General features: G+C 38.4%; 1 protein-coding gene across 1 annotated transcript; it reads right to left on the minus strand.

Moving 5' to 3' along the window:
* Positions 1-11,888: 11,888 nt before the first annotated feature.
* On the minus strand, positions 11,889-16,002 carry LOC120287376 (major strawberry allergen Fra a 1-3-like). Its single transcript, XM_039300163.1, has 3 exons — positions 15,871-16,002; positions 12,290-12,355; positions 11,889-12,191 (listed from the first exon to the last, which is right to left on the minus strand). Exons 1-3 carry the CDS (start codon positions 16,000-16,002, stop codon positions 11,889-11,891), a joined length of 501 nt encoding a protein of 166 aa, XP_039156097.1.
* Between the last annotated feature and the right edge of the window lie 1,974 nt (positions 16,003-17,976).

A 17,976-nucleotide genomic window follows, 5' to 3' on the forward strand; every position in this document is an offset into this window, starting at 1 on the left:
GACCGTTGACCATTGACTTTTGCCGTTGACCATTGACCAAAAAAATGAAAAGAATGTGTTTCTTTTTCAATTAAGTCTATGTGGATTATATGTGATCCCTTATTTGTTCTGCATTTGTTGCAAGAATAATGCCTCCCCTAAGGTTGCACACACCTATTCGCGCAATTACCGATGAACAAAAGGAAATGCTTTCTAAGTTGATAGCTGAGCTGGTGGATCATCGATGGGAGAGTGGTGACTTAATTGATCACGTCCTTGAAGTCAACATGAAAATTCAAAAGGTCATATGGAATGGTCGTCCTATGCCACAGTCTAAGATTGTGCGATTTTTCATGAACACCATTCCACCAGAATGGCAAGGAGTGTTGAATCGCATATGGGATGTCAACAAAGCTGCCTCATATAGAAAAATTGTGATGGATTTTATAGATGATTATTATTGGATTGTTACAAGGGAAAAGATCAAGAAATTGAACATAAGAGGATTTTTCCCAGTTCGTGTACTGACTTTGTGTTAGATGTATTGGCTGGTCTTTGTTAAGTGTGCTTTGTGAATGTTTTATGTAATGTTTACTACCTGATTGTTGCTGATGTAACAACTGATATGTTAGTTGTATTATGTGAAAGCATTATTATTCTATTGGATGTCAAATATTATTTGTTTTCTGTTATTGTTGGTTGCTATGAGTAGTTCATAGAAGTTTTTTGTAGCTTCATAGAATTTATTTTGCATAAGACAATTATATTAATGATAGTTTTAAGTTAGGATTTTGGAGGATGATTGGAAACGAAGTGACCTTTTGATTCTGAAACCTTACTTGAAATTGTTCATTAATATGATGGGTCTGCAAAATGGATGCATAAATGATAGGCATTAATAATTTGTGCATATATGTTTGATGTGTTCAAATCAATGGCTTCAGCCACAAAGAGCATAGTTGCCGAGCTGAACAAAGGTGAAAAGCTCAATGGCAATAACTATGAAATATGGCACATGAAAATCAATATGTGTTGGAAGAGCAAGAGGCACTAGAAGCTCTTAACGACCATGGTAGAACCTGAAGAAGGAAACAATGCACAGCACAAGAGAAATAAGGAAGCATTTGCTGCATGAAAAAGAAAGAACTCTCTTGCTCGCATTACGTTGCTGAGTAGCATGGAAAATGACGTCATGCGAGTTTAGGCGTTTTGAGAACGCCAAGGAAATGTGGGAAGCATTGGCGCAAGATTTGGTCATACTTCGGTGACCGGCGAGACAGCTCACTATTAGGTTTGACTCTTATAAGAAGCCTCATGCTCAGACCATGAAGCAACGTCTTAGAAAGATGTCAAACATGATAAATGAGCTGAAAGATGCTGGCTATGTCCTGACAGATGAGCAGCAAGTGCAAGCAGTGATTCGTTCCTTGCCTCAGAGTTAGGAGCATATGAAGGTGCACCTGACCCATAATGAAAATATCAAAACATTTTGAGGATGCAATGCATCATCTTGAGCTGGAAGAGGACCGCCTCTTGGCGGCTAAGCCAGAAGCTGAAATTTATCATGCTGGTTCTAGCTCACATGGAGCTTCGAGCTCTAAGCGCAAACGCCTTAACTAGTTTGATAAAGGGAAAGGCAAGGAAGCAGGTCCTTCAGGGAAGAAGCCTAAGCTTAACCAACATGAGAGAGGAAAGCGTCCTCGAATGAAGAAGCTTGCAAGGGTGAAGTGTTACAACTATGACAAGAAGGGTCACTATGCTCGCGACTGTCGTGAGCCAAAGAGGGTATACACCCCTTGTACATTTCAGAACTTTGCTTTTGTGTCGAGTTATGTATTCTTGACTGAGTCTAATCCTTTGTGGACTGTAGATTTAGGAGCGACAAACCATGTAGCGAAGGATAAAGAATCCTTCGTGGAATTCGGACAAGTACAAACTGTAACTAAGTGGATCTATGTGGGAAACAACTCTAGAGCTGAAGTGAAAGGAATTGGCCCCAACCAACTGAACATGCGTGGTGGACGCACTTTATTCCTACATGATGTATTGTATGCTCCGGAGATTCGTCGGAATTTAGTGTCTGTTTTAGTGTTGGTTAAATTAGGTTTTAATATGAACTTCCATAATAGAGGTGTGGATTTGTTTTTGGATACAAATTACTATGGTTGTGGTTATTTTCTAGATGGTTTCATTGTATTAGATATTGACTATGTTAATGCAAATGTTTGTTATTCCCTTCTCACGTCTCCTAATACATATGATAATGATGTGAATGTGTGGCATGCAAGACTTGGTCATATTGGCCAACAACGTATGAATAGATTAGCCAAAGAGGGCTTGTTGGGTAACATTAAAAAAGTTGATTTGCCCATATGTAAGCATTGCCTAGAAGGGAAAACGACAAGGAAATCATTTAGAAAAAGGTAAAAGAGCTGAATTTTCTCTGCATTTAATCCATTCTGATGTCTGTGGTCCAATGAATGTGAGAGGAAAGCATGGGACTATTTATTTCATCACTTTTATAAATGATTATACTCGATACGGATATGTTTATTTGATTTCTCATAAATCTGAAGCATTAAGTTGTTTCAAAAGGTTTATGAACTTGGTAGAAAATCAATTAGACAAGAAAATAAAAGCATTGAGATCCGATTAGGTTGAGAATATTTATCTGATGAGTTCAGAAAATTATGTGATGAAAAAGGAATAGAAAGATAGTTGTCTATTCCATATACTCCTCAACAAAATGGTGTTGCGAAGAGAAGAAACAGAACCCTACTGGAAATGGTTAGGTCCATGATGGCGCATACTAACTTACCTATCACTTTTTGGAGTGATGCGTTGTTAACTACTGCCTATATACTTAACTGGGTGCCTTCCAAATCAGTTACTTCCACTCCATATGAGTTATGGATAGGTAGAAAACCGGACTTAAGTTTTCTTAAACCATGGGGTTGTGCTGCCTATATTCATGAGTCCTCTCACGAGTTTGGGAAATTGAGTCCTAGAGGAAAGAAGAGTATTTTCATAAGATACTTGGAACACTCGAAATGGTATGTGTTCATAGGTGAGCAGGAAAGTTGGAGTATAACTGAATTTGAATCACGAGATGTCACATTCTTAGAGGATGAATTTCCTAAGAATGGCGAAATAGGGGAAGATTACTCCCTATTTGAAACATTGGATCAAGATAATGATATTAGTGGAGTTCGTCCAAGTGGGAGTAATATGAGAAGTGATAAATTGAATTCAACTCATTTTCAATTACAACCACATGATGAGACGACATCATCATTATCTAATCCAAGTGGGAGCATAATGGGGAATGATGTGCAAAGTGTACAATCTCCCATACGACGAACAAGTCGCCAAAGTATTCCCCATCGACGTTTTGACATTAAAGGGGAAACTTTTATGATTACTCCGCAAAATGAGGATGAGCCAAGAAATATTAATGAGGCCCTGAATTGCCCTAGTAAGGAGAAATGGATTCATGCAATGGAAGAGAAAATAGAGTCAATGAAATCAAACCAAGTTTGGGAACTGGTTGATCTTCCAAAAGAACGCAAAGCTATTGGGAACAAGTGGGTTCTCATAATAAAGCGAAAGGCTGATGGCTCGATAGAAAGGCATAAGGCTCGCCTTGTGGCGAAGGGGTATAATCAACAGGAATGAATTGATTATGAAGATACGTTTTCTCTTGTAGTGAGATTTACCTCGCTTCGCATTATTCTGGCAATAGTGGTTAGTATGGATCTTGAGTTACATCAAATGGATGTAAAGACTGCTTTCCTCAATGGAGAATTAGAGGAAGAAATATATATGGAACAACTTGCTGGTTTCATAGTGAAAGGCCAAGAAGAAAAGGTATGTCGACTTTTGAGATTGATATACGGCCTTAAGCAGTCATCGAGACAATGGTATATACGTTTTCATAATGCCATAATGGCATATGACTTTACAATGATAGATGATGATCATTGTGTATATATCAAAAGATGCAAGGATCAATTTGTGATCATATCATTATATGTTTATGATATACTAATTGCCGGAAGCAATATGGAACTTGTCAATACTGTCAAGAGTTGGTTGTCTTCCAACTTTGAGATGAAGGATATGGGTGAGGCTGCATACATTCTTGGAGTTAAGGTTTCAAGAGATTATTCGAAGAGATCGTTATCTCTTTCGCAAGAAACATATATAAACAAGGTTCTTGAATGATTTCGTATGCAAGATTGTAAACCCATAGACACTCATATTGCAAAAGGTGAAAGATTGAGCCATAGACTGTGTCCAAGGACTCCACAAGAGAAGGAACAAATGAAACATGTTCCTTATGCTAGTGTTGTTGTGAGCTTGATGTACACTATGATGTATACAAGACACGACATATGTTTTTGCAGTTGGAATGGTGAGTAGATACCAATCCAATCCGAGTCACACATTGGAAAGTCGTTAAGAGAATACCGAGGTATCTTTAGGGAACTGCTGATTACAAGTTGAATTACCAAGGAAAGGATCTGCGACTTGAAGGCTCTTCGAGATGCTGATTGGGGAGGAGATTTAGATAAAAGGAAATCTACCTGGTTTGCTTTCTTACTTGAATAATGGCGCCATATCATGGAGCAGTAAGAAGCAAACGTGTATAGCCTTGTCCACGATGGAAGTTGAGTTCGTGACATTATCAGCAGCGGTACAAGAAGGAGTTTGGCTTAAGAGATTTTTGGATCATTTAGGTGTTATTGAGAAAGCTGCAAATCCATTACTGGTTAACGGTGATAGCCAAGCAGCTATAGCGTACACCAAAGATCCAAAATATCATGGCAAGACGAAACATATAGATATCAAATATAACTTTATCAAAGATATGGTTGCACGAAATGATGTGAACTTACAGTACATATCTACGCATAGAATGGTAGCAGATCCTATGACAAAGCCAATACCTAGAGATGTGTTTTGTGGTCATGTAAAATCTCTAAGATTGCGTAGAGTCTGATGTACTGGATTGTAATTTCCCTGAGTTGTTCACATTTATGAACTTATGTATTTTTCATTATTAATGCCTATGAATCTTTGTTTGATCTTTATGCATCTTAATGCTCAGTGCATTACTTTAAGTTGAGAAAGTAGGTCGGACAGATAAAAGATTAGCCTACTCACACGGGTAATCGCCTCTATTTACTGTGTGATAAATAGAGATGATACTGTTTTTAAGCTTGTTATCTATGTGATAATTGAGAGCTCAAGCTTAAAATATATATGTCGCCTTAACTAAGTGTTAAGATGATGACATAATATTTACTATATCCGAAAGTAAAATAACCCACATATTTCACTTTATCTGTCTATGATGCCAGATGTGAGTTCTGATGAATTTTTGTGAATGAGTAGATACGTGAACTCAAGTTAAACATTGGGTATGTCTGAACTATCATATGTTCGGTATTGAAGGAAAATACATACGTTCCATGGGAAAGGAGTTAATACCGTAATACGTATTTCATACTACGTATGCATGAGACGACCAATAAGAGTGGCAAAAGTTTGATCTCAACTTTTATGCTGTGTGAGACTCTTGAGAAAAAGAGTTCCTCAATTTTAGTGCCCTCATGACTTTTACTTATTCTCAAGGTTTCTATTTAGTGTTTGCTATCTTAGGATGTTGCCAATGGTCATGAGTTGATTCGATCTAATGGGACATTTCTAGAAAAGCAAGCTAAACTGAAATTGAGAGTTTGAAGGAAAGAGGAAGATCGAATATGGATAATCACATTCTAAATTTTGTGTTCACTGGTCGACCAATTATGATTGTCTTTGGGATAATCATAATTGTGAATACAATATATATATCACTGTTTAAAAAAGATCAAGAGAAATATAAATGTGATCGATCGATCGATCTAGGGTACTGCATACTAAATGTACTCAGAGTGTGATGCCCATTATGAGCTGCTATATATTCCTAACAGATGTATGGCAACGAGCTCTCAAAGTATGCTGGTCGCACGGATTATTCACCGGTATGAATGTTGAAGAGAGGTAAAGCGAATCATGTTCAGCCCACCATGTGCGAGTGGGAGATGATGGTTTTATGTGATGGGCCTAAGTTGGCCCGTCCGCCCATGTTGGGCCTAAAAGCCCGGCCCACAAGATTAGGGCCCATGGATGAAGGGGTACGTTTCTTTGTTTTGGATTGACGTATATAAGGGAGGAAAGAGAGGGAGAACGTACCTTTTGACATTACGTGCGTTCCTCTCCCTCTCTCCCTCCAAAAGAAAAAACAAAAAGAAAAAGACGACGCCCTCTTCCCTTCAAGGCCAAATCAACGTCATCAGATCGAACGTGATCGGTTTCTCTTCCTCTTATCGGCGTTGGTGTTTAATCTGTGGTTAATAAGGTACGCTCGATTCCGTGGTGTGCTTTAGGATCGGTGATACATGTGAATTTCCCGGGCTCGTCTTCCGCATTCGTTTTAAGGGTTCGATTTAGTGTCGAATTCAGTTTTTGGGAATCCGACAATCCCTACAGCTAGTATCAAAAGCATTGAACCTGTGCTTCAAATACTTCAAGTGCCCCCATCATGCCATTTGCATTAACAACAACGATTGAATTAACTGAAGTCTACATAATAAAAGGATGTTCATGAAATCACTTCTACTGAATATATGTGCATAAGATTCGACGCTAACTTTCAACAAAGTTGGTCTGCAATGCTTGACACCTCCATCGCCTTTGATAGACTCAATGCTCTTGATTCCCTGGGGAGTGATATTGGGAATGAGATTTTGTGAATCAATTTTAAGAGCTTTGAACATCTTAGAAGGGGCAATGGAGGCAGTAAATTCTTGGGTGTAGCTAGTGATTGCCATTTCCAAGATGCGGATGAAGGGAAGATAATTAAGAGTATTTTAAAAGGATTACTAGTAAGTCTCAATGCAAGAGGTTTGGTTTTTGCGTCGATGATTTTAGAGACCATTTAGGTGGTATTTATGGACGAGAGAGTGATCAATATAGGTCAATTGTTTTGGTACATTCAGATTCAAAGAGTACTCCACATTGGACTAGAAGGACATGTTTGGTAATTATCCCAACGGTGCCAGATTCTGATTTTTTTTATTCCCAATAGTAGTTTTGAAATAGAATTGTGTTCAGTAAAATTTTTCTTCCCAAGAACAAATTTTTAATTTTTTGTTCCTAGAAGTAGATTTGGAACAAAATCAAGAATACAAAAAAAATTGATTCTTGTTCCCAGGAACAAATTTAAGAATCAAGCCATTTTCTTCTTCTTCTTCTTCTTCCAATTTCTCTTCTTCTTCTTCCCTTTTCTTCTTCTTAATCTGCCGCCACCGCCGCGGTTGCCGTCCGTCACCGTCCGCCACCCCGTGCCACCGGTTGCCATCAACCGATCCCGCGAGCTCACCAAGGCGAGGTCCGACGAGGCCTACCTGGCCACCGAGAGCCTCGCCCAACTGCCGGTGAAGCTCAGCCGATGAGGGCCGGCGACGCTCTAGTGAGGTCGCTAGTCCTCGTCTGGTTGGTTGCCGGGCCGGTGATCGGCACTTGAAGAAGAAGAATAGGAGAGAGAAAGGAAAAAAGAGGAAAAAGTAAAAAAATTATTTAAAAATTAAAAGAAAATGATTTGGAGTAGAAATTTTGAGTACGGTACCAAATACAATTCTATTCCAAAATCAGAAATTTTAGACAATTACCAAACGACTTAAAATACTTAGAAATTGTTTCTCGGAACATAATAAAAAAAATCATTTATGATCAGAAATTATTCCCGGGAGCAGAATCGTTACCAAACGCGCCTTAAGCAACCACTTTTCAAACTCTTATCGCTTTCTACACTATCCGCATCACCATTTGTCTAGAATATCATGAAAAGTACTTGATATAGGAAATGGAGAAAAAAAGTTAAAGACGATTGAGCTTTTAGTGCAAAGAGCTTTAATTTGGATGGGTATCGGTGCAATAAAATTGTGTGCTGAATATTTCAATCATCGACTAGTTGATATAGGTATTTAACTTTAAATTTGTAACGACCCGAGCCCCACTATGTAATATGTCCGATTTAGACTGAGTCCTCACGGCTTTAAAACGCATCACATAGGTTAAAGGGGCCCCAAGCCTTATAAACTAGCCCCAAGCCTTATAAACTAGCCCCAGACTCCCCCCTAAGCGATGTGAGACTAGAGAGAACCCCTCCCATTCCTTGGGCTGTCATACTCTCCACCCTTTAAGAGCACAGCGTCCTCACTGTGGCCCTCACACGCGGTCGAGAGTCGACTCTGATACCATTTGTAACAACCCGAGCCCCACTGTGTAATATTGTCCACTTTGGACACTGAGTCCTCACGGCTTTAAAACGCGTCACACAGGTTAAAGGGACCCCAAGCCTTATAAACTAGCCTAAGACTCCCCCTTAAGCGATGTGGGACTAGAGAGGACCCCTCCCATTCCTTGGGTTGTCACACTATGTGATGACCCAGACCCGGGGCAGTACAGAGGGATGGATTGAGATCGCCTTGGCAGTATGCGGGTGAGGCCAAAGGCATGTCTCCCGTCCCACATCGCTTAGGGGGGAGCCCTAGGCTAGTTTATAAAGGCTTGGGTTCCTTTAATCTGTATAACGCATTTTAAAGCCGTGAGGATTCAGTGTCCAAAGCGAACAATATTATACATTGGGGTCTGAGTCGTTACAAATGGTATCAAAGCCGACTCCCGACCGTGTGTGGGGGCCACAGCGAGGATGCTATGCCTTAAGGCGGGGAGAATGTGACGACCTAGACCTGGGGCAGTACAGAGGGATAGACTGAGATCACTTTGGTAGTACGCGGGTGAGGCCAAGGGCATGTCTCCCATCCCACATCACTTAGGAGCGGAGTCCTGGGTTAGTTTATAAAGGCTTAGGTCCCTTTAATCTATATAACACGTTTTAAAGCCATGAGGACTTAGTGTCCAAAGCGGACAATATTATATAATGGGGCCCAGGTCGTTACAAAATTCATTGGCTTTTATTTCGAAACTGAAACTTATTCTAATTAGGCATGCTAACTGCCTCACATTTTGATTCCCTTTTGGTGATCTCTTGCTCATTAGTCAATAGATTTTTATTGTTCATCCTAACAAGTAGTACCGGACCGGATAATTGATTAGATGGTTTCCTAACATATATGTCACTCATTATTTCAAGAAAGGAATATCACAAATCATCAAAATTGCAAAGTAAAAATGGCAGCTACCGATGCTGGGTTTGGCAGAAATATTGCTGGTAAAGGTGGTTTTGTGGGTGATGTTATGATGGTTTATGGAAATTGTCGTTGATGGTGGCAGCCGGGTGTAAGCGGTGGAGAGAGAGAAAAGAGAAAACATGAGTACTTGGGCTTTGCAGGCGTGATCAACTTTGAGTAAGACGTACCTAATTTAACGTTGGGACATGGAGACTCGAATCGGTGCGGACAGGGATCCTTCTTAATTCCAACGAAGTAATGACAGAAGTCACTTTGTTGAAATTGCTTACTAGCTTTGAGTTGGTTTTATGTTGTAGATGAAACTGCTAACATAGTTAAAGTTTTGCTTGTTTAGGTGATTTATGTTAGCTTATATACTATATCACTAGTCAATTTACATAAAATTTACATAACTGTTTTTTACCATGAGAACCCCAAACTATTTCTTGTATGTGTGTTGTGATATTGAGTAATTTAACTCAAACGTTTATCAAGGAAGAAAGAAGTACTTCCTCTCTCTTTTTCTAAATTTAGAGGCATGAGCCTAAAAGCTCGAATATCTAAGAGTTCATGGAAAATCTTGTTAATCACATACAAGTGTTTCGTCTATGAAGGTGGCCCTAACCCAAAATAATGTGCACGTGATTGATAAGATTTGACCAAATAACCTCAATTTTTTTTATAGGAAATCCCTTTATGTGTCAAGCCAGAGGTTTAAAGAAGATCCATTAAAAAAAAAAAAAAGTGGCTATTCTTAAGGTGTGTTTGGTAACCATTCGATTTCCGAGAACAATTTCTAATCATAAATGATTCTTTTTTATTCTATTCCCGAGAACAATTTCTGAGCAAAAGAACGCATTTGGTAACTGCACAAAATTTCCGATTCTAAAATAGAAAAAAGAAAATAAATGCATTTAGTAACTGCATAAAATTTATATTCCAATTCTTTTTCAATTACTATATTTGCAATTTCAAAAGTATTCGAATTTAGAATTCTATTCCATTCTAAAATTCTATCAAAATCATAGAAATTCTAATGATTCATTATATTATACTAAGTAATAAAAATATTAACTAATCATTTTTATTAAATAGTAAATAATAAACTATAGTATAAAATATACTAATACACCTAAAATATGTAATAAGTATAAATACTAAATAATAAATTAAAATACCAAATTAAATATGCATTCTATATAAAGCAAATATATATTTCAAAATAGAAAGAAATCAAATCATTTTTTATTTTTAGATAATTTTATTTTTTCCTTTCTTTCTCCCCTTCTTCTTCTTCAAGGTGGCCGGTCGCTAGACTTGGGATGACCGGCGATCAACCAAACGAGGGCTAGCAACCTCCTCGGAGCATCGGCCCTCGGCGAGGCCGTGCCTCGTCGGCCGAGCCTCGGTAGGAGCTGGGCAAGGGTCGACCGAGCCTTGGCTAGGCAAGCGGCTTTAACCAAATTTGGCAAGGTCGAGGCTCGCTCAGCCACCGGCGAGGCTCGACCTCGCCAAGCCACCGCGAGGTCGGCCTTGCCTTGGCCGAGCGACACCAACCTCATAGTGCCTCGGTGAGGTCGAGCCCTACCGATGGCTAAGCAAGGTCGAGCCTTGCCGATGCCCGAGGGAGGCCCCGACGACGCCCACTTGGCCACCGGCGAGCTCTTCAAATCAATCGCCAGCGATGGCGGTGGCAGTTGAAGAAGAAGAAAGAGGGAAGAAGAACAAGAAAAAAGAAATGAAAATAGAGAAAATAGGTGCTTGATTCTAAAATTTTTCCCGGGAACAAATAATCAACTTTTTTTTTTTATTTCTCAATTCTATTCCAAATCTACATCCAGAAACAAAAAAATATAAATTTGTTCTTGGAAACAAAAATTTTACCAAACGCATTTATGTTCTAAATCTTCTTTTAGGAACAAAAGAACAGAAACAAGCATTGTTTGGCAAGTTGCCAAACAACCCTTTAGTACTAAAAATGGGCGATATTTTGAGAAATAATTGGCCTACAAAATTTTCCCTTGTATGTCAAAAAAACAAAAACAATTTGAAGGCAGTGTTAACACATCGACTTTTCGTACGGATTAAATGTCAAAGGGTCTAATCAGCATCTCAACCTTTTTTTTTTGCAAGGAACACTCTTAACAATTTTACACTTTTTCTTTTCTAGGTATTTCTTTTTCACATACTCCAACTAAGTAACACCAGAACAGTCATTTGTTTTTCTAATGCGCCCCAAATTTTTTCAGCTATGCTTTTTTGAATCCAGACGCAACTCATTCGCATCGATTTTAATAAAATTTTTAAGTTTCAAGGCCCCAAAAAATTCCAAATTCATTAGGACAAGGATATGTAGTATAACTTTTCTCTAGAGCCGAAAGGAAATTTATGATAGCATAAGCAACGATGTATATGTAGAAGACATTCGTGTACCAATTCAACTTGAGGAATGATAACAAAGGAGATCTGGTTGAGGAAAAATCCAAGGTAATGCATCAATATTGAATTTCTCATCACTCTTTCAAATTTTATTCGACATGGCCTTTCGGAACCAACAAATCCTTTTGAACATACAGGGGACACTAGAAAGAAAAACCATTCCTCACGCAAAAGCTCCAAGCTAGAGCCAAAAAGAAACATAGAAAAAAATCACTCAACTTCCAGTGATTATCACTCCACAGAATTTTGAAAAGAAAATTTAAGCACAAACGGTGGGGTTTGCCAAGAGGTACTCTTCAACTGTCTTGAACAATCCCATAGCCCTATCTTTTCCCGCTTGATGTCGTCTTCCTTGAGCTCCGCACCTTCCTCAACATGATATTCACTTGTCATCTTGCAGACACATCCATCATTAGCTGATGCAAACTTCACCTCATAGACAATGAACTTGATTTTGTCGAACTTGATATCGCTTTCAATCAAAGTATATTTGCAATAAAAGTTCTCAACATCAAGAGCGTCAATCTTGTGCACCTGTTACATGAATTCACAAGAGTGAAAAGATTAATTTTGAGATTTGTGGTCTATAAATGAACTTGACATGGTAGATAAACATATATTATCCAACTTACTTTCGCCAAAGTTGGTCTACTTAATGCTGCCAACTCCACCATTTCCCTCAATGAATTCTGAGAGTGCTAGTATGAACAAAATAAAGGAGTTAGGGAAGAGAATAAGAACACAGAAATTTATAGTGGTTCGGCTTAATCCAAGCCTACGTCCACTCTCCCACGATAACAGCCTTCTTGGCTGGATTCCACTATGCAATCAACAAGAGATTACAACTCCGAGTGCAAACACTTAGTAGTAGATCACACTATCTCACTAAGTCACTCTCTTGGTATTTCTCTCACGATTACAAACGTTTAAGCTCTCAAGAGACAAGTATATGATCTAAAGTCGCTTAGACTTTGGAATTATAAATTCTACGCTCCGTCTCTTACTTGCTCATCGGTCCATGATCTTCTTAAATACTCCTCCACTTCCAAACTACCGTTGGATAGCATCCCGGAGAATCGTCTTCCAATATACCCATTGGACAGCTCTGTATCTTAGAAGATTTGGTAGCCGTTGAGTGACAAAGGTAAAATCCCAAATTGATTCCGATCGCCCATACAAACGAAATCTTGGTTTCCATAAGTAAAGCTTCTTCGTATAGAAAGATCTTGTCTTCAATCAAATCAATCTTGATGTGGAATCCAAACCAGATCACTAGCCGTTGTATGATTGGGCTTGAGTTACGATTCATCGAATCTGGATGTAAAGTCGAGTCTTGAGACTTTACGATATGAGTCTTGAGACTTTACAACCTGGGTCTTTAGACTTTACAATCTGAGTCTGTAGACTTTACAATCTGAGTCGTACCCAGGTTCAGCTTCAGCATAGAGTCGTCTTCGGACTTTGAGTCTTGAGTCGACGGTCTTCGACTTTGAGTCTCGAGTCGCAGTCTTCGACTTTGATAATATCCTCTACATGTTCTATTATCTGCATGGTCTATTACTCAACCATCAAACATGTTAGTAGCCTTTGATTTATTTTGTCATCTTCAAAACATCATAAGGGATTTCCCTAACAATCTCCCCCTTTTTGATGATGACAAAACAATCTCTGAACATGCAGATTTAAAAATTTAAATCAAAGGATATCGAAGATAGAAAATAATTGCAGCTCAATATTATGCAATAAATAATATCAACCAATCAGCACATATGCATATTCATATCTTCTCCCCCTTTTTGTCATAATCAAAAAGCGATAATGGATTCACGTAGAGAATGATAACAATATCTTGCATGAATCACAATTTCGAAAAATCAGCTTTTATCGAATATTAAAGATATGCAATATAGCTCACTTCGATTATATCAGTAAATATCCAATAAAAATCACGGATGCATCATAAAATTCACGTACCATTTTTGTCATAATAAAATGATAATATCAATATGAGATTTGTTAATGACAAAAGGTAATAAGAGATGCACTAACCGGATTTTGTAGAATAAATTCTGACACAATTACCTTTCCTTCCATCCATAATAAGATCACGATCAATCAAAAAGATTTTTCCATAATTGATCAAAGCTCCCCCTCAATTTGTTGCCTTTTGAGGTGATCACGATTCTTTTCCTTTTCTTTTGGATTCGATTTCTCCCCTTGATTTCCTCATCGGATTAGTGCAGTTACGAATGAGACTCGATTCGAGTCTCTGTCGAGTTAGACTCAGATTCTGAATGTGCCATCAAGCATAGATTTCTTTGCTCATCATCTTCTTTCATGATTCTTTTCTGGCCATTCTGCTTGTATTGACTTCTTCCACTGAATTTCCTTTCTTTTCTACTCAGCTTTTTGAATTTCTTGACCATAAAGGCAAATTCTTCATCGTCCATGTCATTTTCTGAATCTGTTTCATCAAAAACAGCATTAGATATTAAAGCAATGGACTTCTTACCTTCAGGATCTTCGTCATTAAGTTGTTCCACTTCATAGGATTGAAGAGTGCCGATCAATTCATCAACGGAGAGTGGCATAATCCTTTGAGTCTCCCGGATTGAGGTCTTGACATGGTTCCAATCTTTTGAAAGACCTCGCAAGAGTTTGTTGACCTTCATTGGGGAAGAAATAGGATGACCTTGACATGCCAAACCGTTTACAATTTCTGTAAACGATTAAACATATCTCCAATTGACTCTCCTTGCTTCATCTTGAAGGATTCATAATTGCCGAGCAAGAAGTTTACTTTTGTCTCTTTTACACGATCGGTCCCTTCATATGTAACATGAAGTTTATCCCAAACTTCTTTTGCTGTTTCACATGAAGAGATTCTGTTATATTCAGCAAGAGACAAAGCGCAATATAAAGAATAAATAGCTTTTGCATCAAGCGCTTCTCTTTTAAACAACTCCGTCCGAGACATAGGAGCGGGGGCTTTGGTGTTTTTGTCTTTGCCATTCTTATTTGATGTAGACGCAGCAATGGGGTTGATTCCTCTTTCCACAACATCCCATTGTAAGAGATCTCTGGATCTTAGGAATGCTTTCATTTTGTTCTTCCATACATCGTATTCCTTTCCATCAAAATATGGTGGCCTTGTGTTGCTTTGCCCTTCCATAAGTCCTAGTGCCAACATACTAGCCATAAAGAATCTTTAGCTCAAAAGTAAAAACACTTTTATAAACCGAGCACTTGGCTCTGATACCAATTGAGAGTGCTAGTATGAACAAAATAAAGGAGTTAGGGAAGAGAATAAGAACACAGAAATTTATAGTGGTTCGGCTTAATCCAAGCCTACGTCCACTCTCCCACGATAACAGCCTTCTTGGCTGGATTCCACTATGCAATCAACAAGAGATTACAACTCCGAGTGCAAACACTTAGTAGTAGATCACACTATCTCACTAAGTCACTCTCTTGGTATTTCTCTCACGATTACAAACGTTTAAGCTCTCAAGAGACAAGTATATGATCTAAAGTCGCTTAGACTTTGGAATTATAAATTCTACGCTCCGTCTCTTACTTGCTCATCGGTCCATGATCTTCTTAAATACTCCTCCACTTCCAAACTACCGTTGGATAGCATCCCGGAGAATCGTCTTCCAATATACCCATTGGACAGCTCTGTATCTTAGAAGATTTGGTAGCCGTTGAGTGACAAAGGTAAAATCCCAAATTGATTCCGATCGCCCATACAAACGAAATCTTGGTTTCCATAAGTAAAGCTTCTTCGTATAGAAAGATCTTGTCTTCAATCAAATCAATCTTGATGTGGAATCCAAACCAGATCACTAGCCGTTGTATGATTGGGCTTGAGTTACGATTCATCGAATCTGGATGTAAAGTCGAGTCTTGAGACTTTACGATATGAGTCTTGAGACTTTACAACCTGGGTCTTTAGACTTTACAATCTGAGTCTCAGACTTTACAATCTGAAGTCCGTACCCGGTTCGGCTTCAGCATAGAGTCTGTCTTCAGACTTTGAGTCTTGAGTCGACGGTCTTGAGACTTTGAGTCTCGAGTCCGGGCAGTCTTCGGACTTTGATAATATCCTCTACATGTTCTATTATCTGCATGGTCTATTACTCAACCATCAAACATGTTAGTAGCCTTTGATTTATTTTGTCATCTTCAAAACATCATAAGGGATTTCCCTAACAAATTCAACGCTCTTGATGCCCCCAGGGACAATCTTTGGAATGATGTTGTGTGAGTCAAGGACCAAAGCCTTGAACATTCTCGATGGAGCAACAACAGATGTGAACTCTTGAGAGTAAGTGATGACACCCATGTTTGCTTGTAAGAAGCAAATAGAAATGAATTCAACTAGGAAATAGAAGGATTTGGTGTTATTGCTATTAAAGAAGCTTGAGCTGATGAAGATAGTGAAGAGAATTACTTGGTATTTATAGGCAAGTTGAGAGTTCAGCAACCTATCATCATTCAATGTTCAAAGCACTCCGAATTGGACCATTCGTCCTTGCTTTAAGCGTTTCTTGATTTCTTATTGAGCGGAGCCACCGTTCATCTAGAAGATGAAGAAGAAAGACTTCATTTTTCAAACACGATGAAAATCAACCTTGTATTATAAGTTATTATGTTATGATCTTCTTATAACCTTGTTAACATAGAAGATGCCCAGTTTGTTATGTAGGAATTCAAAGATATTCATCATCATAACTACTACATTCTCAAGCAACAATTCTCGTGATTAAATAGGACTGCAAATATTATACTGTTGTAGTACATGAAGTCCTTACGTAATATTGCCTAAGGCACTACTTGATTAATAAAACTATTGAAGATTGTAAACGATGAACAACGAAATTGGTCAACTTCCAAATCACCCCTTTCGAATATTAAGATGTAGATCGAAGTGTCTTTTGAATGACAAAGACTAATACAACTATGCATGACTTCATAATTTTGTGGATTAGTCTTTTTCTAGATAACACCAAAAATGGTCTCAAGCGAGGCAAGAGTCTCGCTTATCGGTGGTGGCCAGCTGGGTGTTGCGACTCAATCCCATTCACACGGGTCGAGCCCCGGAAAAATACCCGTGTGATGATGGCTTCCTATACATCATTGAACATAGTCTGTCGGATCTCGGTAGGGGTTTAGTTTATCCTCAAACCACATATCTACTAGAGGGTTCCTCCACCGATATCACTATAACAACTAACATCTCACCCGGATCCCCGAAGGCCAAGAGCTTAAACAATATTCGAAATAATTGTGTAAGATGTTGACTGTTTGAGGTATGTTAACTTATATATCAATCAATAGGGTATTTCTCATCAGGTAATTACTGAACTGTATATGAGATTTTCACTTCATACGACTCCGGATTTGGAATGTCACAAGAGATCTCTCGAATGCATTATATTGCTCCAGCTAAATGTGGCACCAAAGTTCCTCTGTGAAAGGCAATTTAGCTCAAAATATTCGCATCAAGGATAGGACACGGAACTTGTAATTCTATTTTAGTTATAATGACCTCGCTTACTTGTTGTGAAGAGTTTGTGGTTGTAGTATTTTATTTTTGATTGGACATTGTTAACGAATACTTCCGGTACTAATTACGCATACTAAATTTGGAATAATTCAATTATCAAAACGCTAATTGCAAATGACACAAGAATAGTCGAGCACGAGAAAATGTAAAACTTGTGGGATTGGTTATTCAATAAGTGCTCTAGGAACACTTATTAACAAAATTCTTTTTAATATGTATATTCCACTATATAACATAATCATAATCTCATATATCAATAATCATCTAGAGTCCATATGGTACAATCATGGCTGATTTGTAATTCTATCGGGTTGTATTGCAGTTATGCTGCTAAGTGCTACAAGTCATGTGCTTAAAAATATGTGTTTTAAAGTTCCAGTACCTCAAAATCGGGTGACACTGTTAGGGAAATCCCTTATGATGTTTTGAAGATGACAAAATAAATCAAAGGCTACTAACATGTTTGATGGTTGAGTAATAGACCATGCAGATGATAGAACATGTAAAGGATATTGTCAAAGTCGAAGACGCGGACTCGAGACTCAAAGTCGAAGACCGCTAGACTCAAGACTCAAAGTTTGAAGACTTGCCGGACTTTAGTGTCAAAGTCTGTTCTATATCGAAGTCATCAACTCGACTAATTCTAGACTGAACGTAAATGATGAACCGAAGATAGACTCTATGCTGAAGCTGAACCGGAAGATAGACTCTATCTTGAAGGCTGAACCGGGTATAGACCTTAAAGTCTGG

The sequence above is a fragment of the Eucalyptus grandis genome, chromosome 8 (assembly GCF_016545825.1).
Source record: "Eucalyptus grandis isolate ANBG69807.140 chromosome 8, ASM1654582v1, whole genome shotgun sequence".
Taxonomy (NCBI): Eukaryota; Viridiplantae; Streptophyta; class Magnoliopsida; order Myrtales; family Myrtaceae; genus Eucalyptus; species Eucalyptus grandis.